The following is a 25537-nucleotide window of genomic DNA, read 5'->3' on the forward strand; positions in this document are numbered from 1 at the left end:
ATAAATGGAGGACTCAGGCATTCCAGTTTCTGAAATCTTATTCCTGAATAGGGCTTCCCTGATGGCTCAGGGAAGTATCTGCCTGAAATGCGGGGGACCCGGGTTCGATCCCTGGGTCGGAAAGATCCCCTGGAGAAGGAAATGGCAACCCGCTCCAGTATTCTTGCCTGGAGAATCCCATGGAGGGAGAATCCCATGGAGGGGGGAGCCTGGTAGGCTACAGTCCACGGGGTTGCAGAGTCAGACACGACAGAGTGACTTCATTTTTTTTTGTCTGAATATATCATTAGTGCATGATGCATATACCTCTTGCTTCCATTTCCCTCCATATTTACCTTTGTGTATCATATGTGTTTTATTCATGTCTCCCACCTAGAACACAGGTTTGATGAGAATGAGGATTTTTGTACTTGCCCAGTGTTATACCTGCAACTTCTGAAAGATTTCCTGGTACATGCTCAATATATGCTCAGTAATACTGAGTGAATTATTGAAAGATCTGTTCTATAACTTAGCTTTCAAACTGTAAGATTTGAATAGGAGAAATAATTACCCTTTAAAAAATAATTGTATTTCTTTTTGGCCGTGCTGGGTCTTTGGTGCTTTGCATGGGCTTTCTCTAACTGCGGCAAGTGGGGGCTTCTCTTCCTTGAGGTGCACGGGCTGCTTATGGTGGTGGCTTCTTTTGGTGCGGAGCACAGGCTGTAGGGTGCTCCAGCTTCAGTAGTTTCAGCTCCCGGGCTCTAGAGCGAGGCTTTGTAGTTGTGGCACATGGGCCTAGTTGCTCCTTGGCATGGGGATCTTTCTGGATCAGGGATCAAACCTGTGTCCCCTGCATTGGTGGGTGGATTCTTATCCACTGGGCTACCAGGGAAGCCCAGAAATAATTACTTGAACATTCAAATTAGAGACTAGAAATGGTTCTATACTTGTGAAATGGAAGAAAATTCACCAAAGGTAAATTTTTTAGGTTTAGGATTGGTGAAAATCCTCAAAGTTAAGGGGCCCTCTCTCTTTACGCCCCTCTAGAAAGTAGCAGTTTGAGTGCATCACCAGTGTTGCCCATCTGGATGAGGATGGGCCAGCCTTTTTTGTAGTTTTAATCAAATCACTGTGGGATATACTTACAAATGTATTAATAGTTTTTCCTATGCTGCTGTCATCCTCTTTTTCACTGTATAACTTCTGGTCTTGGGAGCAGTATCTTGTAAATTTGAAGAACGTATGAATACCATCTGAGGAAGAAATTTATTGAGGCCCTTCAGTATGAGTAGAATTGAAATTTTTTTACATTATAATTAAATCTGTATGAACAAAACTAGTAAAGTTTGTATGCGTCTCGATTTACACAACTATCAAGAGAAAATAGGTGCATGATGTATACAATACTTGACTATTGTTTTGATGTTACTTTGAATGAAGTTTGGAAACTAAATTGACACATGCAATACAAATGCTGACATTCAGTCTGCAGATGCTTTTATGTTTGTCGACTGAGCGACTGAACTGAACTGAAAGATACTGTGGTTACTCACACACTACTTTTTCTCCATTTGAACTGCGGCTGAAACCTTTGTTAACATTATTTGGCTTTCAATTTGAATTAGAGTTTCAAACATATTGGAGCATATCTGTAGATATTAAATAATTATTTTCCAAGCAAATTCAGGAACTGAAGAATATTCTATTTAATCATGCACTAGTGTTTTAATATTTTTCTCACATAAACATTCCGCTCAGTATAAGTAAGAGTTAGAGTGAATATTACTCTCCATGAGGACATTCAGTGCAACACTGAATAGGGTTTTTTTTTTTTTTTTTTTAAAGAAAAAGAAGTGTTGACTTCTTATTTATTTATTTGCGGCTGTGCTGGGTGTCTGTTCCTGCACGCAGGCTTTCTCTAGCGGCTACTCTTTGTTGTGGTGTGAGGTCTTCTCATTGCGGTGGCTTCTCTGGCTGCAGAGCATGGGCTCTAGGTGTGTGGGCTTAGTTGCCTCTCGGCACATGGAATCTTCCCCCACCAGGAATCAAACCTGTGTCCCCTGCATTGGCAGGCCGATTACTAAGCGCTGGACCACCAGGGAAGTCCTGAATAGGCTGATTTTAAAGTGTCTACTCTCTTCCCTTCTAGCTCAGTCGGTAAAGAGTTTGCCTGCAATGCAGGAGACCTGGGTTTGATCCCTGGGTCGAGAAGATCCCCCTGGAGAAGGAAATGGCCACCCACTCTAGTATTCTTGCCTGGAGAATCTAGGCTAGAATCTAACCCCAGGCTACAGTCCATGGGGTTGCAAGAGTTGCACACAACTTAACGACTAAACCACCACCACCAAAGTGTCTACTTATATTTGATCCTGGGCTTAGCACTATCACCTCTCCCAGGTGGTGCATGTTAGCTTTTGGTTTGCTCCTGGGAAATTTTCAGTTCTTTGCTAATTACTGCAGAAGATGTTTTGGATACAGAGCTTTTTAAGATTGTCTTAAAACTGGGAGGGAAGTTTAATATAAGATGTTTAATACAAGATGGGACTGAGTGTCAGTTCCTGAAATAAAACATATTGAAGACTGTTTTCATAAAGAGAACTTGGTGAGCCTCTTTATTTATTTAAATCTTTTATAACTTAAAATACAGTGTTTTAAATTTTTAGCGTATCAGAAGATGTTGACCTCTGAAGTAATGACTACATCACTACTGTGATCTTGAGCAGGTTTCAATTTCTGGGCTTTTATCTCCTTTTCGGCACAATGGTTGCAGGCTGTGAACTACAAAAAGACGGAGGAACATGAAGTTTATGGTGACATGAGGACCTCAAGGGGATAGGTAGGCATACAGAGATTGGGGAGAAAGAAGGAGCAGCTGGCGTAAAGGCCCCAACATGCAAATAAGCTGAGGAACAGAAAGAGGGCTAAGTGAGATCTTTATGAAAGTGCTTTGTAGATACAAAACATTCCTTGAAGCTCAGGTGCTGTTACGTTTAGGAAAGATGTTTGTTTTCTTTTTCCAATGGACTAGTTTGTTAGCTACAGGACCATCTTGCCTAGCGAGTAGGATCCTGCTTTGAGGATGGAAAGCAAGAATTATACCCATGAGTCACAAATTCTAGCAGTTTGTGAATTAAGGTTACTGTTATGTTATTGTACTAGTAATAGGACAGAGGAATAAGCTTGTTAATAAAAATTTAGGGGAGAGAGTTTTGTTTGGCTTTGCTGTTTGGTATCTGTAGTTTTGCATCTATTTAACCCAGGACTGAAATCTGATCAGGTTTTCCTTTGTGGTTTGCTTTGTTAATAATTGAAGTACCTCATGGTTCTGGGTGTGAACTCTGCATACTTTATATAATTTAGAACCAGGAAAGTTAGGGCTTTCTTTTGAAGTAATTAAAGCATTAGGTGTTTTTTTAGTGTAAGTTATATATATTTCTATGTAAGTTACGTATATAATATATATACGTAACTTACACAGAAATAACCAAAACATTATACTAGGACATAGTTTATGCTTTTATATACCTTAAAGATGGAAGTTTTAAAAATTTCTTTGTGTCCTCTTTCTAGTTTGAATGTGCAGGAGCCTGTTTATCATCAGTTTTGTTAACACTGATTTTTTTTTTTTAATCTATAAGTAAACATGTCCTTAGACAGCTGTGTTTAATATCCTAAAGAATCATGTGGAGACTTCACAGTGTTTCTTACTGAAACTTAGGATCTATATATTGTAGTATTTAAAGGATGTGGTTGGGGCTTTGAAAATGAGAAGGAGGTTGCCTAACTCATAGCTGAATGCCTGCATATCTAGATTGTTCTGTTCTGGAGGTTCTTAGTTACATGAAAGTTTTTATTGTAGCTAAAGTGACAGTATGTGGAAATGTGTGTGCATGGCTGGTGAGCAGGATTTTCTTTAAAAGCTGATACTGCATAGGAGTGTTTTAGGTAACTAGAGTGCTGGAAAAATGCTGCTGCTCAAGCCCAAGTACTTTTTGTTAATGTAGAAAACTGACCATGAGCTGGAGAGCCTCTGAGTCTCCACCTCACACGCCTCCCATCTCTGAGAGAGCAGGGTGCTAGATCAGGAAATGATGGGTGGAGCTGCTTAGTTGCATCAACTTCCTGGGCTGCCCAAGCATTGATGAGTCAGACACTCCTAATGTTCCAGTTAAGAGGTTATGCTGATCGGCTGGCTTCTTTTAAGTACTCAGGCTTGACATTCATGCTTGTGAAAACGCTTGCCATGTGCAGGGCACTTTGCTGCATGCTCTCTAAGAGATACAGAAAGGAGTAAGATTATTCTTACCTTTCAGGAGCTTACAGTGTAATAGGGGAGATGAAGACAAGGTAGGCATGGTAAGTGACCCAGGAGAATATTCTGAGAATTCAGACAAGGCTTATAGTCACCGTTGATGGGTAGGGCTGGCGCTGTGGATGAGACCTAGGCAGGGAGGGACCCAGTTCTGTTTCAGTAGTTCCTATGGATAAAGAGTGATAAAGATATTGACAAGTGGGGTAGAAAGGTCAGATGGCTACTGTGAAGGTGAAGGTAAAAGGAGGAGGAGGAACCAAAGCAGCCTCTATTTAATCATAAGCCCTGAGATTTCCCCAAAATTCAGTCCAAAATTGTTTCTGTGGATATTCTGGCATTTTTCTGGGGCAGAGAACTCAGACCTTTTCTCAGATTCTGAAAAGGATCCAGGTTCCTAGAAATTTGAGAACCCCTGTGCTGAGTTTTCAGCCCTAGATGACTGAGAAGATGTCGAGGCTTTGTAGAGAAGCAGGGAGATCATGTGGCACAACTTCTCTTGTGGGAGGTAAGGTGGAATTTGGGGTTTATTTCTGAGGTTATGAAATAGTCTCCTGAGTGGGGAGGTTGCCCTGTCAAACTGGGTGTCCCACCGAGCAAGTTAGATGGGTCCATTAATGATCTGGTACAACCCCGAAGGGCAGGTGTTTTCATTCAAAGGAGTTCCTTAACATTATTTCCCCCTGTATTTGGAGTCCAGATTGATGAAGATGTGGGAGACGAGGATGCTATTGTAGAATAATTCTGGCATTTTTCTTGGAATTCCTTTGTGTAAAGTGATCTGTACTTGACCCAATGAGGGATTTATAAAATTTCAGACAGGGATACACTTAAGGAGTTGATGGCATGTAATGCTTTTTCTTTGGCTTCTTGTTCAGCTTGGACCTGTATGTTCAGTTATCGTTGGGTCTTTGATTATTTCCTGGGCAAGAGAAACATTTCTGTTAAAATGAACTTAAAGTGACTGTGGTCTGTAACAGTTGTAAATATACTGTACTTGTAATTAGGAACCTCTGTACAGACCATTTAGTGACTTATAGATAAATCATTTGATTGTTTTACTAATTGTTATATAAATATATGTGTATATACACATACATGGCCTCATTTAAAATATTATGAAGCACATTTTTAAAATGACCCAGCAGGAATTCCCTGGCAGTCCAGTGGTTAGGGCTTGGTGCTTCCACTGCAGAGGGCACAGGTTTGATCCCTGGTCAGAGAACTAAGATCCTCACATGCCACGTGGCAAAGCGCTCCCCCCAAAAAGTGACCTAGCACTTAGTATTTGTTATACTTAGTTGGTCAGTTTCCACATGGTTAGCTTCTACATTTGTGAAATGGGAATAATTAATAATAGTAATTTTTTGTATCTCATAAAATTGTCCTGAAGATGAAATTAATACATATATATACATAATCAAACTCCATAGTGTACAGCTTAAGTACTCAGTAAATATCAATGGTTACATTATTAATAATATTAATATTTTAATATTAATAATATAATTTTCCCCTTCCCCATGAGTGAATGTGGGGGGGGGTGACTGTTGTTAGAAAAGAATTTGCAATAAGATATCTTTAAATAGCAAAACTTCATATGTATTTATTTAAATGTTTATATTTTTCTTTAAAGTTGTGAAAGTTAAGAGCATTTTTTGCAAGGCGGATTCAGGTATTAAGCTGCACATTTAGGTTACAGAATGAGGGACTGAAAGCCATATTCGTTTGAGAAATGAGTTGCTTGGTCTTGACCACTGTTGTCTTTAAGTTCTTTTTTGACTGCCTGTGTGTTTGTCTCCCTTTTCTTATCTTTTTTGTGCCTTCTGGTTTATTTCCTGTTCAGTTTTCAGTAAAGGGCGTGAAGAACTTCTGTTGGTTGGTGCCCTGGGTCTGAACCAGGAAGGAGAACTGCATCAGACAGCCTGGGGCTTATCTGTGACAGATTTAACAGTAATCCCTGCAGAGCTCCCTACCCAGGGAACCTGTGAATTCCAGTTTTCTCCCTCTAAATCAGAGGGTGTGCAGTTCCAACTGTGTGTGCATAATGAACATTTCTGGACTCATCCATCCATCGTTTTCAGATGCTTCCATTTATTTATTTCTCCTTTTAAAAAACCAGTAATTCTGAGAAAATTTAGTTAGGTTAACAGAGATGGTTGGGTGGCATCACCGACTCAATGGACATGAGTTTGAGTAAGCTCTGGGAGTTAGTGATGGACAGGGAAGCCTGGCGTGCTGCAGTCCACGGGGTTGCAAAGAGTCAGATATGACTGAGTGGCTGAACTGAACAAATGCAGAAATAATAGAACAATAAACCCCACTTTGCTATTGCTCAGCTTCAATAATTTGTCATCTAGTTGCCAATCTTGCTTGATCTGTATACTCTGAACCACTTCTCCACCTTTTTTTTTGATGTGGACCATTTAAAAAGTCTTCATTGAATTTGTTATAATATTATTTTTGTGGGCTTTTTTAAAAGTCTTTATTAAATTTGTTATAATATTGCTTCTGTGTTTGTGTTTTTTTTTGGCTCCGCACCCTCTGCATTGGAAGTCAGAGTCTTAACCAGACCACCAGGGAATTCCTTCTCTCATGTTGTTTTGAAAACGTATCATTTAAGCTTAAAAGATTTCAAGATATCTAAGGGATGAGGACTTAAAACTACAAACATACATGCACACATATATATTAATCTTTTTGTCTTCTGTATTTCCTCTGAGACTAGCACTAAAGAATTGGCCAGAATAGAACTGAATTTATTTTTTTAAGTATCTCCTTTCCCCCGTCAGGAGTATGTAATGTCTGGTTGTGTTTCAGTTTCGTGATGTTAGCAGCTACTGATAATCGTTGCCTAGATCCATTAATTCAGTGAAATTTGGAAAACGGTGATATCTGTCATTCCTTCTGTTTATTTTGAATCAAAACCTGTCAGGAAATAAAATTTTACTTAATGCATTTAATGAAGTAAGTATTTTATTTTGAATTAATATTCTCTTTCTCTGACTTTGTAGCAGTGATTAAAATATAGTACATGATTTGGTGTTGAGATGTTCTATATGCTGTGTAGGGTAGCTGATTACTTCAGGATGACTTCAGAGCCACCTAGTTCATCCACTTATGAAATTGTCTTAGATTGCTTAGTGGTGGTTATTTCCTAGCAAGAAATAATTATTAGGGATATATATGCCTTGTAATCGGAAAGGAGATGGCACCCCACTCCAGTACTCTTGCCTGGAAAATCCCATGGACGGAGGAGCCTGGGAGGCTGCAGTCCATGGGGTCGCAAAGAGTCAGACACGACTGAGCAACTTCACTTTCACTTTTCACTTTCATGCATTGGAGAAGGAAATGGCAACCCACTGCAGTGTTCTTGCCTGGAGAATCCCAGGGACGGGGGAGCCTGGCGGGCTGCCATCTATGGGGTCGCACAGAGTCGGACACAACTGAAGCGACTTAGCAGCAGCATGCCTTGTAATTAGTGTGTACTTGCCTCAGTTCAGTTGCTCAGTCGTGTCCAACTCTGCGACCCCATGAATCGCAGCATGCCAGGCCTCCCTGTCCATCACCATCTCCCGGAGTTCACTCAGACTCACGTCCATCGAGTCCGTGATGCCATCTAGCCATCTCATCTCGGTTGTCCCTTTCTCCTCCTGCCCCCAATCTCTCCCAGCATCAGAGTCTTTTCCAATGAGTCAACTCTTTGCATGGGGTGGCCAAAGTACTGGAGCTTCAGCTTTAGCATCATTCCTTCCAAAGAAATCCCAGGGCTGATCTCCTTCAGAATGGACTGGTTGGATCTCCTTGCAGTCCAAGGGACCCTCAAGAGTCTTCTCCAACACCACAGTTCAAAGGCATCAATTCTTTGGCGCTCAGCCTTCTTCACAGTCCAACTCTCACATCCAGACATGACCACAGGAAAAACCATAGCCTTGACTAGACGGACCTTAGTCGGCAAAGTAATGTCTCTGCTTTTCAATATGCTGTCTAGGTTGGTCATAACTTTTCTTTCAAGGAGTAAGCGTCTTTTAATTTCATGGCTGCAGTCACTATCTGCAGTGATTTTGGAGCCCCAAAAAATAAAGTCTGACACTGTTTCTGCTGTTTCCCCATCTATTTCGCATGAAGTGATGGGACCAGATGCCATGATTTTTGTCTTCTGAATGTTGAGCTTTAAGCCAACTTTTTCGCTCTCCTCTTTCACTTTCATCAAGAGGCTTTTTAGCTCCTCTTCACTTTCTGCCATAAGGGTGGTGTCATCTGCATATCTGAGGTTATTGATATTTCTCCTGGCAATCTTGATTCCAGCTTGTGTTTCTTCCAGTCCAGCGTTTCTCATGATGTACTCTGCATATAAGTTAAATAAGCAGGGTGACGATATACAGCCTTGACTTAACTCCTTTTCCTATTTGGAACCAGTCTGTTATTCCATGTCCAGTTCTAACTGTTGCTTCCTGACCTGCATACAAATTTCTCAAGAGGCAGGTCAGGTGGTCTGGTATTCCCATCTCTTTCAGAATTTTCCAGTTTATTGTGATCCACACAGTCAAAGGCTTTGGCATAGTCAATAAAGCAGAAATAGATGTTTTTCTGGAACTCTCCTGCTTTTTCGATGATCCAGCGGATGTTGGCAATCATCTCTGGTTCCTCTGCCTTTTCTAAAACCAGCTTGAACATCAGGGAGTTCACGGTTCACGTATTGCTGAAGTCTGGCTTGGAGAATTTTGAGCATTACTTTACTAGCATGTGAGATGAGTGCAATTGTGCGGTAGTTTGAGCGTTCTTTTGCATTCCCTTTCTTTGGAATTGGAATGAAAACTGACCTTTTCAAGTCCTGTGGCCACTGCTGAGTTTTCCAAACCTGCTGGCATATTGAGTGCAGCACTTTCACAGCATCATCTTTCAGGATTTGAAACAGTTCAACTGGAATTCCATCACCTCCACTAGCTTTGTTCGTAGTAATGCTTTCTAAGGCCCACTTGACTTTACATTCCAAGGTATCTGGCTCTAGATTAGTGATCACATCATCATGATTATCTGGGTCGTGGAGATCTTTTTTGTACAGTTCTTCTGTGTATTCTTGCCACCTCTTCTTAATATCTTCTGCTTCTGTTAGGTCCATACCATTTCTGTCCTTTATCGAGCCCATCTTTGCATGAAATGTTCCCTTGGTATCTCTAATTTTCTTGAAGAGATCTCTCGTCTTTCCCATTCTGTTCTTTTCCTCTATTTATTTGCATTAATCGCTGAAGAAGGCTTTCTTATCTCTTCTTGCTATTCTTTGGAACTCTGCATTCAGATGCTTATATCTTTCCTTTTCTCCTTTGCTTTTCACCTCTCTCATTTTCACAGCTATTTGTAAGGCCTCCCCAGACAGCCATTTTGCTGTTTTTGCATTTCTTTTCCATGGGGATGGTCTTGATCCCTGTCTCCTGTAGAATGTCACAAACCTCATTCCATAGTTCATCAGGCACTCTATCTATCAGATCTAGACCCTTAAATCTATTTCTCACTTCCACTGTATAATCATAAGGGATTTGATTTAGGTCATACCTGAATGGTCTAGCGGTTTTTCCTACTTCTTCAATTTAAGTCTGAATTTGGCAATAAGGAGTTCTTGACCTGAGCCACAGTCAGCTCCCAGTCTTGTTTTTGTTTACTGTATAGAGCTTCTCCATCTTTGGCTGCAAAGAATATAATCAAGATGGAGAAGCTCTATACAGTATACTCACCTACTTGTATATTATTAATTGCTGTTTTAAAGTCTTATTTGCTTATGTAAGTCATTTCTTTTAATGAGCTTATACAATTAATTAAAAAAATGATTTCTAGGCAAAAAGTATAATTGATTAAAAATCATTTCTGGGTCAAAAATATGTCTGCTTAGTGTAGTTAACGATAGGATTACTTACTGAAGACCTTGGTTTCAAAATTGTGCATTTTTTGGGGGTAAGATTGTAGAAGGGAGGCTTGGAAGGTGATCTGATTTTGTTGACTTTTGTAGTTTACAGTAAGTCCTATTTCTTGACCTGCATTTTTACATTTGAGTATTATTCACTGGGTTGTGGGGCCCACTTGGTATCTTTGATGACCTTCCAGATATTCCTATTAATATGTATTATATGAGTATTTTTGTTTTTTTATGGAAAGAATTAATTTGTGTAGAAAAACCCGGTCACGTCTTTCGTATTTCATTTAAAGCAAGAAGCTGAAACTGGCGAACTGGAGAGTGATTGATCTAAGGCCTAGTGGTCTGAGCAGCTCACACAGAAGCTCATGAAAGTACCTGTGGTGGAGTTAATAGGAGAGATTTTCTTCAGTGAGTCTGAAAGTGACCAGATAACTAATACATAGAATAACTAATACATTTCCTCTAATATATTCTTACTGACTTTCTTCTGAACTCTCTTCACATCTTGTCAAGCTCAGTGCTCCTCAGGTAAGCTGAATTTGAATACCCTTTCTAATCATAGCTGATAAGTATGATTGAATTTATTCTTCATATATATCTGCAGTGGAAAAAAAAAAACCCTGATTTTTTTCAGTAGTATTCCAGATGGATCTTTAGTAAGGTAATTTTTAGGTGACTCTTTGGAAAATAATAGTATAATAAATCATTTTAACAAACAGCAGTTTTGCTTTCTGAGACACTTGCCACACATTCTTCTTGCCACTGATACCTTGTTGAATCCAACAGGCTGTAGCCATCCAGTTGAGGCGCTTGTGCAGTAGGGACGGATGTTGCATTCTGTCTCTGGTTTCCAGATTCAGGCTGTATAATGTAGAATACATCATTCATTCAAATCCAGTGAACAGTTTTTCAGTAAAATTCTAGGGCAATAGTGGTATACCAGGTAGACAAGGGTCTCTGTCCTTGGGGGCTTACATCTTAGTGAAATTGTATCCACAGAGTTCCCTAGGTCAAATTCTATATAAACTTATCCTTTGCCCAGTTGTGTGAACAGGTCCAAAGCTGCTTTTTGAGGAAGGTCAAAGAAAGTACCTTTGCATAGAGAGTAGCCAGGTTTAAAAATTTCACAGCTCAATGTTATTTTTGCTGGCTGACTTTGGTATATAGAAAATAAAGGAGCTTCTTTCACTAAACAAGACCAGCTAGTGATTTCTGCCTATTGCTATTTTCTCTTTTTAAGGTTTTCTGCTGAATTGCAGTAGGTTTTCTTGGTTTGTGTGTGCTTAGTCGCTTCAGTCATATCCAACTCTTTGTGACACTGTGGACTGTAGTCCATCAGGCTTCTCTGTCCATGGGGTTCTCCAGGCAAGAATAATGGGGTGGGCTCCCATGCCCTCCTCCGGGAGATCTCCTCAACCCAGGTATCAAAACAGTGGCTCCTGCATTGCAGCTGGGTTCTTTACTGTTGAGCCACTGGGGTAAGGTGTTGTGCTGAATTGCCTAAGTGTTTTCTTAGTTTGCTGCTGCTGCTGCTAAGTCGCTTCAGTCATGTCCGACTCTGTGCGACCCCATAGACGGAAGCCCACCAGGCTCCCCCGTCCCTGGGATTCTCCAGGGAAGAACACTGGAGTGGGTTGCCATTTCCTTCTCCAGTGCATGAAAGTGAAAAGTGTAAGTGAAGTCGCTCAGTCGTGTCTGACTCTTTGCGACCCCATGGACTGCAGCCTACCAGGCTCTTCTGTCCATGGGATTTTCCAGGCAAGAGTACTGGAGTTTCTTAGTATAGATTTTCTATAATAATATATTTTTTTTCTCTTCTCCCCTCTGCCCACCTTCAGTGTTGGCTAGTAGGATTAAAAGTTATTCTGATCCTGTTTGGTTGATCATTAGCTACTTCCAGGCCTTTGGAAGGTAGCTAAATGTAAACATGATTACTTTGTGTACTCAAAGAAGTTTTATATGAGATGTGTTATACAACTACATAAAACCCAGTATGTGATTTTTGCTGTAACATAACAATTTGGTCTCCTCAGTGCCTAACGATTGGCTTTCTGTAGTGTAGATTTCTCACATTTCCCCTTGGAAAAATACTCATTTTTCACTTCAGTATTTAAACCGGCTGTGATAAGCTCCAATAACAGCCCCAGAGCAACTTTCTCTGTTTTCTGTTGATCATAAACTTCATTTCTTTACAAGTGTTAATTCTTAAACCTTGACCACCCAGTGAAGACTGCTACTGCAGTCTTGATTCAACAAATTATACAGGGATGTGGTAGAATTACTAAAGAGCTGGGCAGGACTGAGATTTAGGCTTCTTTCTTTGATAAACACTGTAGGTCAAGTAATCCCCTCCCTGCTTTCCCCTCCACCCAGGATTGCTGACAAGAATCTTACATTTGTCTTCATTGATAATGGAAGCAAACTATTTTGCTTGATGCTTTAGTGTTTGTTATCCTGAATCTTTGCCTTTTCCCTCCTTCCCGAGGGATAAACCGTTTTTAAATTTAGTGGTTCAGTATATAGAAATAGACAGCTGATAAGGACCTACTGTATAACACAGGAACCTCTTCTTAGTGCTCTGCGATGACCAGTGTGGGAAAAGAACCCAAAAAAGAGCAGATGCATGTATGTGTATGACTGGTGTACTCTGCTGCGCAGTAGAGCTAAAGCAACACTGTAGATCAGCTGTGCTTCAGTAAAAATTAAAAACAAAATTTAGTTGTTTGTAACAGTGTCAGTGGGCCAGCCTGTGCCCAGTGGGCTGTTAGGTTGCTTGGCTCAAGATTGAGGCTCAAGGTGGAGTGGTATGAGTACCCTGGCAGACACGCGCAATGTGGGTGCTGCATCTACACTTGAGAAGTGGTTGCTGTTCTGATTTATTTTCCTGTGAAATGTTGTTTGGCAACTAATGGGTTTTTAAACTGTGTTCATGACTGGCCTTAGACTCTCTAACATTTATTCCCTAAAGAAGATGACATCCTTATGTCCAAGTTACATTTTAATCGAATAGGACACATGTTAAAGCTCTGAATATACTGCATATGCAACGATGTAAAAAATTGCTATGGCTATAAATTCACATAAAATATGTATGGAAGAATGATTGGTGTCAAAGTTTTAAAAAAGCACCAGCACATTCAAAGAAGTAACAATTTTCTATGTAAAAAAAATAGAAGTCTTCGTTTTCAGTAAGAAACATTGGAAATAGGAAAAATAAGTATAATATTAAAAGACAATAAAAGATTTTTCCATTAAATTATACACTAGTAACCATCCAGTCCTTCCAAAACAAGTTCAAAGTTCCCTTGAAATGACTCTAGACAGTATTACTTTTAAAAAAGGAGTGAACACCCTCCTGAAAAAAAGCCAGTCCCAAATATTTTGGAGCTCAGTTTGAGAAATACGGTCTTTTCTGGCTTAGAGTTTGTTCTGTTTTGTTGTTAAGATACACTGAGAGTTGGATGCATTCTGTCAATGCTTAGAGGTTAGTGGGAGACTTTTTTTATGTCTCTGCCTGTGTTCACACACTCCTGATCTTGGCATTTTTTGTCCACTTTAATAGCCATAGAAGCAGTTGTACATACTTGTAGGTTAGTGTGGCTTCTTATGACACATCTGCTTAAATCATCACAGTTCTGAGTAGAAGTTTTATGTGGCACTTAAGAAAAACTGATCCCAATTTGAAAGGTAGAAGCCCTTTGAATAGATGCTGTCAGATTATTTAATTTTGTGTCATAATTGATCCTAGGATTTTAATTTTGTATTTTTGTAGCAAAAAAATATATATAGATCCAAGAGACTTACCTAATTCTGATCTTAATTCTATTACTATCTACCTGTAGGGCTTCAGAAGTCATTTTAGTACTTTGCTGAAGCTGCTAATCTTTTCTGTAATGGTCCAGTGAAGAAGGCCATCGTAATAAGATGTTCTCTGGAAGCATTTACATTTTTAAAGAACAGTGATTTATTTACTGTCTACTTTCTTTCATCCTCTAAAGGAAAACATACTTTTTTATTCCTCTAGTCTTTTGTAAATAAAGAGTAGCTCCTGTTATACTGATAAATGACTCCTCTTTGGAATGAGCATTCCTGAAACTTTAATAAAGTAGAAAGAAACAGGAAACGAGTTATCTTCCAACCTGTTTAGGTAGGCAAGGCCACAGACTAATAGCGACAAGTTAGAAAACAGGCCTTTGATGTCAGGTTCCTTTTAGCACTAAGCCTGCTAGCACTGAGAAATCTCATTCTTTTCCTCACTCTATTCCCATATTGCCACTTGATTTCCTCATTGATCAAGTTCGCTTCTCTGTAGACTAGAGTTAGTGTGATTCTTTAGACTCGTTAACATTTGTCTAGGCATTCCTCCCCCTGCTCCCCGCCAAGCAAAGTTAAATTCTCTTCCATGGCTTCATTTTCAGATTGTACAGTATGTTTGGGTTGGAGTTTTTTCCAGCTCTTTTGAGCTGAAATCAGAAATTGAATTGATAAAGAATACTGGAATTACTTGAACGTAAGATTTTGACCTTTACTGGAGGAGGAAGGTTGTTCAAGTTTTAATTGATTCATTGTTATATCTCACTTTATTCCTGGAAAGGACTTAAGGTAACAGTTGTGTACAAAGATCATTTATAGCCAGACTTGATGAGAGAGTTGCAGACATTCACTTTTCACCTGCCATTCACTCCGTGAACTTCTGACTCTCCTCTGTTCATCTGCTGCAGTTCCTTGCAGCAGAGCACCCGGGGATCTCCAGCACTAACTGGACTCTTTTTTTTTTTTTTTTTTCCTGCTGCACAGCTTGGCTTGTTGGATCTTAGTCCCCTGACCAGGGATTGAACCCCAGCCCCCATAAGTGAGAACCCAGAGTCCTAGCCACTGGACAGCCAGGGAAGTCCCCTGGAAAGAATTCTTTATATGGCCTTGGGTAGGGTGTGTGATTGCTCTTTACTTTTATGTGCATTTTTTCTGATTATAATCGTAAGATATGCAGTATATACTTGTGAAAATTCTGGAAAAAGACATCATAATCTCTGTCCAGAAAACTTTATCCTCGTTGAATTTCTGTCGCAACTGTCTTGTTCCTTTCCTCTTGTTTCTCTTGGCCAGACCTGGATGCAGCATTTCTTAAAACTGAACTTACCTTTTCCCCTGCTCCATACTAACAACTCACCTGCTTTTGTCGCTGTCTCACTAGAAGGTGCCACTCTTTACCAGGTTGCTGTAGCCATGAGGAGCCATCCTTGACTCCCTCCCTCAGCCTCCATTTATAATCAAGCGCTAAATAAAATCGTGCCTATTTTTCGTTTCTAATCCATTTACTTCTGTCTCTCCACCTTCTCTGGGATGCTGATTATTTCTCACCTGCCTCAGTTTCCCCAAAAACACTGTCTAACTTTTGAACTCGTAGGACTTTATCTTCCTTCTCGGCTTTTCTCGCCTGTTTCTGTGCCCTCGAGACTAAACTTGGTGCTGATGGTCCCTCTCCTCCTTTCACACACTCCTTCCTTCTCTGTCCTCTCCCTCCACCTTCTTCCCTCATGGACTGTCACAGCACCTGTACTGTCCCTTATGAACACATAGCACACTCTATATTGTAATTGCCTATTTGATTTTACTGTCTCCTTAAACCCGGGTTCGATCCCTGGGTCAGGAAGATCCCCTGGAGAAGGAAATGGCAACCCACTCTGGTATTCTTGCCTGGAGAATCCCATGGGCAGAGGAGCCCGGCAGGCGCCAGTCCATGGGGTTGCAAGAGTTGGACATGACTTAGTGACTAAACCAACCAAGGGCAGTAACTGTGTCTTACTCATAATTGCACCACTGAAGTCCAGCCCTGAGTGTTTATTAATAAATTTTTGAGAATAAATGGATAGAAATAAATGGGTGGCAGTTAGTATGAAAAAAGTTTGAAGCTGTTTCGTTAGTTTTATGGCTCTGCCTACCTTAAAATTTGTATCTTAGGTGATAATTTTGGCTTTAATCTACGTGGTCCTGTGTTAATGGCCTGTGAACAAGCTTCCAAAGTTTGAATTATGAAAGGGCAAGGCAGGAGTGGGCTCCATGACCTTGCATCTCATTGATGCAAGGGGTTAGGCTTTGTAGAGAGAAAATATGGCAGCTGAAACTAGGGCAATTGGGTAAGGGATGAACAAGAAGAGGAAGCCATTTTTAGTGACTTGGTGATTGGATGGGAGGAGGAATCGAAGTGATTTCAACTTTTCTAGGTACTTGGTGCTGTCATTAAGTAGTCATTTTGAGTTTTGAGATTCTTTCTGACATCCAGGTGAGTATGTCTGTTAGGCGTGTCATAGCATATAAAGCTTGGGAGAGCATACCACTGGAGCGTCATGAGTCTGTGGTCATTAAAACTGTGAGGTCACTTAGATATATAGCTTAAGAGTAATAATGGTCTAGAGAAAGAACTCTGAGGAATACATCAGTGTTTAAAGACTGGAGAAGAAAAGAGAGCTGGAAAAGCAGTGCAAAGAAACTGAGGAGTTGGAGTTGGACAGAAATTTGGCAATAAAATGGCCATTGACTTTTGTGTGTGGGTTTTAAAGAGAATAAAAAGTAAGAAGATGGGTCTGTCCTGAAGAGTAGATGCTTCAGTGTGGACTGAATGGTGTTGGTCAGTTCCACCTCATGCCTGTCAGTAGCCCAGCCCCCCAGCCCAAACCAGAACCCCACTGACACTCTTAGATCTAACACATGACTGACCTTTAAATTCTCTTTCAAATTAAATCTAAGGTTAAAAACAGATTCTTGGCCCAGTCCCAGAAATTCTGATTCAACGAGCACAGGGATCTTAATTTTTTTCAAGGACATTTCTGAGCATCTAACAAACACTCATGTGTGGGTAGGTGCTATAACCCACATTTTATTTAATTGCAAGGAATCAGGAGTTTATTGTGGTGAACTTTTCAAATACAGTTGTGTGAAGAGATTGGCAACCATGGAAATCTGACTGGAGCTTTCTGCAGTGCCTGTCTGTACTTAAGAGAGTGAGATGGGGTGGCGGGTGGGCAAAGTGCCAGTCTGATGTAATCTCTCAGAGATGTAAAATTTTTATTTTACGGATTTTTGCAGTAGATGCCCTCTATCATCCTCGTGCTTCAAAACTGATTTCAACCCAACCTCTTAATTTTTGCATGTTTCTCTGAGTCTTGCCAGCATTTTACTGTCTCAGGGCCTTCAAACCCAGCAAAGGAAGGGCAAGTGGTTAATACCTCAGCCGTCCTTCAACCAGTGCCTTCAACCAGGCACAGGACTCCAGCCTGTGCCTAAAGGTTCTACTTCCTTCGGGGGTCCCACAGAAGCACCATTTACTCTCTAGCAGTCACCCTGGTTGCATCAAATGACCTTACTGGCTTTTTTCCTTCCCTGTTGGACTTGTCCTCACTCCTGTTCGGTGGGATCATCTACTTTAAGCCTACTAAAACCTTGTCTATTAGTAATGCGTTAGTTGAGCTGACTTTGCAGGTTCACATACACAAAAGCCTTCTGTAATCACATTAGTTTCTTCCAAATGTTGCTGTCTGTCAATAATAGCACCTAAAATACTGTGTGGGGGAGGAAGGCGAAGAGAACATAGCGTGCAGTGCAGAATGGCGCACACGTTGCTGGAGATGAAATGTATTCACAGGCGTTCTGCAGTGAGACCATCATGTGCGAATTGATTGGGCTTTTCAGCACCTCAGTTTCTTACATTTTACATGGGAGGTATTGAAGAGAGATGAAAAACCAGAAAATTGTTGACACAGAGGGCACTAGGAATGTAAGAGAGGCCTCATATTCATTTATTTTACTCATATATATATATATATATATATCATCTTCTTGAGGAATTCTGGGTAACTCCTTGTAAAACTGACCTATAGAATATAATGATTCTGTATTCTATAAAATATAAAGCTGCTAAAAATGCTTCAGTGCACACAAGGAGGTAATCTCAACAGATGTAGGCTGTAATTGCCAAAGATCAGAAACAAATCAGTCTCATCTATTTCAGGGGTGTCTGTACTTTGTGTGCCTTAAAAGTAAGGTTTCTCTTTACCTAGCTGGAAGATATTCATATCCATATTTCTTCTTTTAGCTGACACTGGACTCTAAGAATTAAATTTGAAATGAAAGTTAAATCTGTTCTGGATAATCACTTTCATTCTTGATGGATAAAACTGCTATCTGAAAGCAGTCACTATGAAGGCTGCCACAGTGCAGGCCTGGTAACTGTTACGGAGTGAATGAGAAAGGGATGTGACTGACTGCCCCATGTGTATGTCTTGGACTGTATCCCTAGGAACAAGAGTGGGTTGAGAGCCCACATACTTAGACCTGTGAAAGCCCTTGCCTCACTCCCTCCAATCTGTGACTGCAGGTGTTCATTTTGGGCTGTAGTTTTATTTTATGGGAGACCAGGCATCCCGACAAGACTTGTTTTTCTCAATCCAAGGTGTTCTGTATAGCAGTGGGATATCTTGGCATACAAACTAACAAAATCATTAAATAATCTAGTATCTCAGTTTAGCTCAGTCGTGTCCAACTCTGCGACCCCATGGACTGCAGCACGCCAGGCTTCCCTGTCCATCACCAACTCCCGGAGCTTACACAAACTCATGTCCATTGAGTCAGTGATGCCATCGAACCATCTCATCCTCTGTCGTCTCCTTCTCTTCCTGCCTTCAATCTTTCCCAGCATCAGGGTCTTTTCAAATGAGTCAGTCCTTCACATCAGGTGGCCAAAGTATTGGAGTTTCAGCTTCAGCATCAGTCCTTCCAATGAATATTCAGGACTGATTTCCTTGGGGATGGAGTGGTTGGATCTCCTTGCAGTCCAAGGGACTCTCAAGAGTCTTCTCCAACACCACAGTTCAAAAGCATCAGTTCTTTGGTGCTTAGCTTTCTTTAGAGTCCACTTTTCACATCGATACATGACTACTGGAAAAACCATAGCTTTGACTAGACTAGTATCACAACCCCTCAGTTACCATTTCAACTCAGACCCGGAGAGGAAGTGACTTACCCAAGGTAAAATTACCCTGTCTCGCTAATTAGTGATATGAAAAGGACTAGAACATATATCTCTGAATGTAATTATCTTTGTAATTTATAAAATGGTTCCCATCTCCACCCCTGCCCAGGGAACAAAACAGGAACTTTTTTCCTGAACCAGTCAATTAATGAAGATTGTGGACTTTGTATTTTATCTGCAGAAAATTTGACAGTTAAGAGCTTGTACAGATAGTTAGTTATAGATGTCTAAAATATTCAACAGTAAGAATAGCTTAGAAAGCAATATAACAATTCTGATAGACTGTTTTGCAATCAATAAAATGCTAGTTATGGTGACTTAGAAAAGCATTAATATACCAGGGATTTTGGATGGATTTCTTTTATCCTATTGTTTCTTCTATACTGTGTCTTATACTGATACTTAAGTGTCTTAGTAAGTTCAAATTTCTTTACATTTAAAGTACTAATTTTATGTATAGAATGTGAATTAATGCCGGTCTGAAATTCCTTTAGTCACTCAGTCTGAAATTTATTTTCCAGCATGTAAACCATGGAAAGTAGTTGTTTTTGCTTTTGTTATTCTTGATTTGTATATGAAAAACTAGTGGAAATGAGAGTTGGTAGAGATTTAGTGAACTGAAAGATAATGTTTCTTTTACTTGCTAGAACCATGTGAATATAAGTTTTTTTTAAAAAAGCTTTTCTAAAAATAAAATCAGACTCTTAATCAAATGTGTATTTCCTTCTTGTAGAACCTCTGTTATGCACCTTAAGCCATACTGGAAACTCCAGAAGAAAGGGCAACCTCTGGAAATCGGCACAGGAACTCTGAGAATTCCTATGAGCCACCAACGGGCTATCAGCGATAAAGAATGCAAAGCTAGGCGTATGAAATCAAGTGTCTTTCCTTCAGCCTCTCTTGGTAAAGCATCATCTCGAAAGCCTTTTGGAATCCTTTCTCCAAATGTTCTGTGCAGTATGAGTGGGAAGAGTCCTGAAGAGAGCAGCTTGAATGTTAAAACCAAGAAGAATGCACCATCTGCAACAATCCACCAGGGTGAAGAAGGGGAAGGGCCGCTTGATATCTGGGCTGTTGTGAAACCGGGAAATACTAAGGAAAAGATAGCATTCTTTGCAGCCCACCAGTGCAGTAATAGAATAGGATCTATGAAAATAAAAAGCTCCTGGGATATTGATGGGAGAGCTACTAAAAGAAGGAAAAAATCAGGGGATCTTAAAAAAGCCAAGATACAGTTAGAAAGGATGAAGGAGGTCAACAGTAGATGCTACCAGCCTGAGCCTTTCGCATGTGGCATCGAGCATTGTTCTGTGCATTACGTGAGTGACGGCGGGGACGGCGTCTATGCCGGGAGGCCTCTGTCAGTCATACAGATGGTTGCCTTCCTTGAGCAAAGAGCCAGCACTCTGCTAGCCAGTTGTGCAAAGAATTGCACTAACTCACCTGCTGTGGTGCGGTTTTCCGGGCAATCCAGAGGTGCACCCCCAAGTCCCGAGCCTTTGTCCGCCCCAGGAGCATGTGAAGAACCTGCAGAAAGGAGAAATCCTGAGGTTGGTGAACCACAGAGCGAGCCCGTCCGTGTCCTCGACATGGTAGCCAGGCTGGAGTCCGAGTGCCTGAAGCGGCAGAGTCAGCGGGAGCCCGGGAGCCTCTCGAGGAATAACAGCTTTCGCCGCAACGTGGGCCGCGTGCTACTTGTGAATGGCACCCAGGCTGAGGAAGGCAAAGCAGACAAAGGCGCCTTGGAGGTTCCTGACACTCAGGTGAAAACTGTGGGGTCTGTATCTGTGGGCTGCAGCCCCTTAAGAGCTGACCTTTGTTCTCCTCAGGGGGCCCAGGCCTGGGATGGCGCGCCTCGGGGCTGCCCCTCGGTGCCGGCAGGCGTGAGTTTGCACACAGACAGTGCAGAGTTCGAGCCAGATCAGCAGACTGCCATGAAAAGCAGCAACAGGCACGATGTGGAAATGACAGAGGAACTTGTTGGGCCACCTTTTCCTCCTCTCACCTGTCCCCAAGCCATTGAATTGCCCACAGATGCTGTTGATGGCATTAGTGAAGAGCTTGTGCCACTTGCTAACCAAAATTCTGATCAGCGCAAAAAAGAATCTTTGTGCATCAGTATCACTGTGTCCAAGGTAGAGAAAGACCAGCCTTCCAGTTCGGAGTCCTGTGAAGACCCACTTCCAGGGATGCTGTTTTTTTTGCCATCTGGTCAGCACCAGGCAGGCCATTCGCAGTCAGATGAAAGCACAACAGAAGAGTCTTCCGAGGCCAGTCAGCTTGAAGAGGCTGCTGGAGGTGATGGTGCATCTGAGGAAAAAAGTATCTCGGTTGATTCATTTGTCCCGCTGGCCTCTCCTGTGGAAAGCACATTACCAATGCTTGAGGCGTCCAGCTGGAAGAAGCAGGTGTCACATGACTTTCTGGAGACTAGGTTTAAAATCCAACAGCTTTTAGAGCCTCAGCAGTATATGGCTTTTCTGCCTCACCACATCATGGTGAAAATCTTCAGGTTACTTCCTACTAAGAGTTTAGTGGCTCTTAAATGTACCTGCTGCTATTTCAAGTTTATCATTGAATATTACAATATCAGGCCAGCAGATTCTCGCTGGGTTCGGGATCCACGCTACAGAGAGGATCCGTGCAAGCAGTGCAAGAAAAAATATGTGAAAGGGGATGTGTCCCTGTGCCGGTGGCACCCCAAGCCCTACTGCCAGGCCCTGCCCTACGGGCCGGGGTACTGGATGTGTTGCCACCGGTCTCAGAAGGGCTTCCCTGGCTGTAAGCTGGGGCTCCATGACAATCGCTGGGTCCCTGCTTGCCACAGCTTTAATCGGGCAATCCATAAGAAAGCAAAAGGGACTGACACTGAAGAGGAGTATTGAAATGTATGTGCGAGGCAACAGACCGATTTCAAAACCTGCAAACCACCACCTAGATACACCATTTCAATGAGTGTTGCCTCTGAGTCATCACTCCAGGAGAATCTCTGCTACTCCATCAGGACCGCCATTGCTCAGGCATCTTAAATCTCTGAATTTATGATCTGTAAGAAAATTGGTCTCATCATTTTATAGTGGTGCCTCACGTTTGATTCAGGGTTGTATCCCATGGTTTGATTCACCTGGCTGTGAATAACTATGCCTGTTTTCCCAAATCAAATCCTTGAGGACGAAGACTTGCCACCATCAAGAATGTTCAGCAGAGTTCATCACAGACTGTGCAGGCAATCCCCAAAAAAGGGTTCCGGGAATGTTTAGAGCACTGGCCCTGTATTTGAAATAAGTGAATAGTGTCCTGTGAAAAGAATAGCAGTACTCTTGGATGAAAAGTATGCTTACAAAGGAAAAGTCAGGCACCTTACTTAGACCTTGTATGCTTGATCTGTGAGGTTGATGTTTGTGATTGGAGATGGATTTCATGCCCTGTGGTGTTTACAGTGTATATAATGGTTGTGTTTTCCTAGGGCTATGAAAGTGCACATTAAACCCGAGCGCCTTTACTTTAGATGAGTGCTTTTGGCCCCTCTGTAAATAACATTAAAATCCAGTTGTAAATAGTGGATGCAGACTGAACGTAATCACCACAATGCAGCTAGGATAGTGTTGCAGCTACAATCGTGTGGGTTGCTTTGTTTTTTGGGAGGTTGGGGGGGGGGGGTCTCATCTCAAATTTGTACATCCTGTATAAAATATGAATGTTTCCCAAATAAACTATGAATGTTTTCTGTATAATATATGAATGTTTCTGAGAAGAAACTCTAAATAGTTAAGAGGTTAACCTGTTGAAAGGATACCAAATAATGGTTTAACTGGACAACCTTAAAAATTAGCATAGAGAGCAATCTTTTGTTATATTTTAGTGATTCATCAAGAATGAGAGAATATTATAGTCAGATTATAACATTTTTGTCTATTCTGTCTGGTTACAAATTTTTTTTTCAATAAAAACATGCATCTTAAGTGGAACCTGAGTTTTGCAGATTTGTTTCCTTTTTTGAGGTAATATTAGAGATATTGTAAACTGAGTCCCAAGAGTCTAAAAAATTGAGTTGTTGGGAGGGGGAGAGAGAATACCACTGGAAAGAGGCCATCTTCACTTAACAGTATGAGCTGACATTTTTACAAACCTTTAACACTTACTTTGCATTTGTCTGCCCAGGACTGTCTTTATTTCCTATTGGATGAGGTATTATTATCTATGCATGATGAGTTAATTATTTAGAAGTCAGTGAGGATTTATTCAGACCTGTGTTCATGTAATGCTTGGTGGGGCTGAAAAGTATCTGGCCCCAGAAAGCTGCTGTGGAGGACCTGCAAGCTAGGTTGGCTTGAATTGAGTTGAGTTGAGTTGAGTTCAGTTCAGTCGCTCGGTCGTGTCTGACCCTTTGTGACCCCATGAACTGCAGCACGCCAGGCCTCCCTGTCCATCACCATCTCCCGGAGTTCACTCAGACTCAACGTCCATCGAGTCTGTGATGCCATCCAGCCATCTCATCCTCTGTCGTCCCCTTCTCCTCCTGCCCCCAATCCCTCCCAACATCAGGGTCTTTTCCGATGAGTCAACTCTTTGCATGAGGTGGCCAAAGTACTTGAGTTTCAGCTTTAGCATCATTCCTTCCAAAGAACACCCAGGGCTGATCTCCTTTAGAATGGACTGGTTGGATTTCCTTGCAGTCCAAGGGACTCTCAGGAGTTTTCTCCAACACCACAGTTCAAAAGCATCAATTCTTCGGCATCAGCTTTCTTCACAGTCCAACTCTCACATCCATACATGACCACTGGAAAGACCCCAGCCTTGACTAGACGGACCTTGGTTGGCAAAGTAATGTCTCTGCTAATCACCAACAAAGCCTTGCAGCTGCATCAGCTCCCGGCTGTCAGGAAGCACTGGTGAGTGTTCCAGGGGCGGGGCTGATGACAATGATGAAGACTGCGCTGGTCCCACAGAAGGATGTGAAGGTGGAGGAAAGCTTTGGCCAGGACTGCCAAGCAGAGTGGGGCAAGGCTGGAGTCGAGGGAGCCAGGTTCACCTGTGGTGTGGCCACAGAGCGGCTGCTTTCTGCCCTTACCCTTGGGCAGTAGCTGCTCCTCCCTGAAAAGGGGAAACTAAAACTAGGAAGTGTCTCTGGACGCTGAGCAAGCAGGCACATCGTGATACCACCGACACGCTTGGCTGGAGCCCTTCTGTGACAGGACCGACAAGGCCGTGGAGGCGGACTTCCCCCTCAGGCTGTTGGTGTCCTTCTCGTGACTCACCCTGCCGACGTAAGGGCGAGTGCTTCCCATCCCCAAGGCTGAAGTTCCGGCACTTGCCCTCCCCTGTGGTGTGCTCTAAAGCGGCCGACTCAGTGGGCCTCCCTGATGTGAGGTTTGTTTTACTCGATTCAGGAGTAAAGGGTGCACTCACAGGACTTCACACAGCTTGGTGTGCGGAAAGCGCCTAGTGTCTGTCAGCTTTCACTGTTACTGGCGCGTGGTTCTGCATGAGGCCACGGTGCTTCTCCCAGGTCAGCCATCCTGGATCTGGTTTTCATGTGGGACACAAAGCTGCGAGTGAGGGCCTGGACTGACAAAGAGCAGGAGACGAGAAGGCCCAACCCCATCTTGGCATGCAATTCTTCGGGTCCTCAGAAATCACTGATGACCCCTTTTGAACCCGATGCAAGACCCAGTTCCCAGGGGTGTCTGTGTGAATGGTAAGAGAACTTCGGGAGGTGGTGTCTGAGGGCACCTCCTCCCTGGTCTTCGTTTCTGGACGAGATGAGTGTAGCTTTTCCCCTTAGGAGAAAGATGCTGTGCTTGAGCCCCCTAGTGCCAGGCTGGGGAAACCAGTTCACTTCTCGCTTCTGCAGCACCGCAGTGCTCCCTGCCTGACTGTAGAATCCTAGACTCATAAGAAAGGAAATACTGTGGCCATGAGGACCCTAGGCTCACCCCAACTCCGCCCCTGTGGGGACCCAAAGGAAGAAAACTTACCCCTTCAGCTTTTGCTCAGAGGGTCTGAAATACTTGGCCTATCAGCTCTCTCCCACCCCTCACTTCACCGTTTGAAAGAAAATCCAGAAAGGAAAGGGCAAAAGGGCCAAGGTTAAACATTTTTTTCAGGCCTTGTCAAAATGACTCACATTAATATGGCCACGTAGAAGGCTCATTCACAATCGAGCACGTTCCCTGCCCTAGCACACTGACAACTCTGCACAGGAGGCATCTCCTCGGCAGCCCCCACCCTGTCCTGCCCAGCTGGTTTGCCTGGTAGTGCCTCTACTGCCTCTCGTGTGTCTGGACTCCACTCAGGGCTTGTGGAG

General features: G+C 42.1%; 1 protein-coding gene across 6 annotated transcripts in view; it reads left to right on the forward strand.

The window, feature by feature from the left end:
* The window catches only part of FBXO34 (F-box protein 34), a 79434-nt gene extending 56236 nt beyond the window's left edge, over window positions 1–23198 (forward strand). For all 6 annotated transcript variants that reach the window (XM_069596685.1, XM_069596688.1, XM_069596686.1 and 3 more), the window contains one exon: window positions 19964–23198. In XM_069596685.1, coding sequence (XP_069452786.1) covers window positions 19974–22115 — 2142 coding nt within the window. In that variant the 5' untranslated portion in view covers window positions 19964–19973 and the 3' untranslated portion in view covers window positions 22116–23198. The remainder of the gene's footprint in view (window positions 1–19963) is intronic.
* The last annotated feature ends 2339 nt before the right edge of the window (window positions 23199–25537 follow it).

Source organism: Ovis canadensis, chromosome 7 (assembly GCF_042477335.2).
Source record: "Ovis canadensis isolate MfBH-ARS-UI-01 breed Bighorn chromosome 7, ARS-UI_OviCan_v2, whole genome shotgun sequence".
In the NCBI taxonomy this organism is placed as follows: Eukaryota; Metazoa; Chordata; class Mammalia; order Artiodactyla; family Bovidae; genus Ovis; species Ovis canadensis.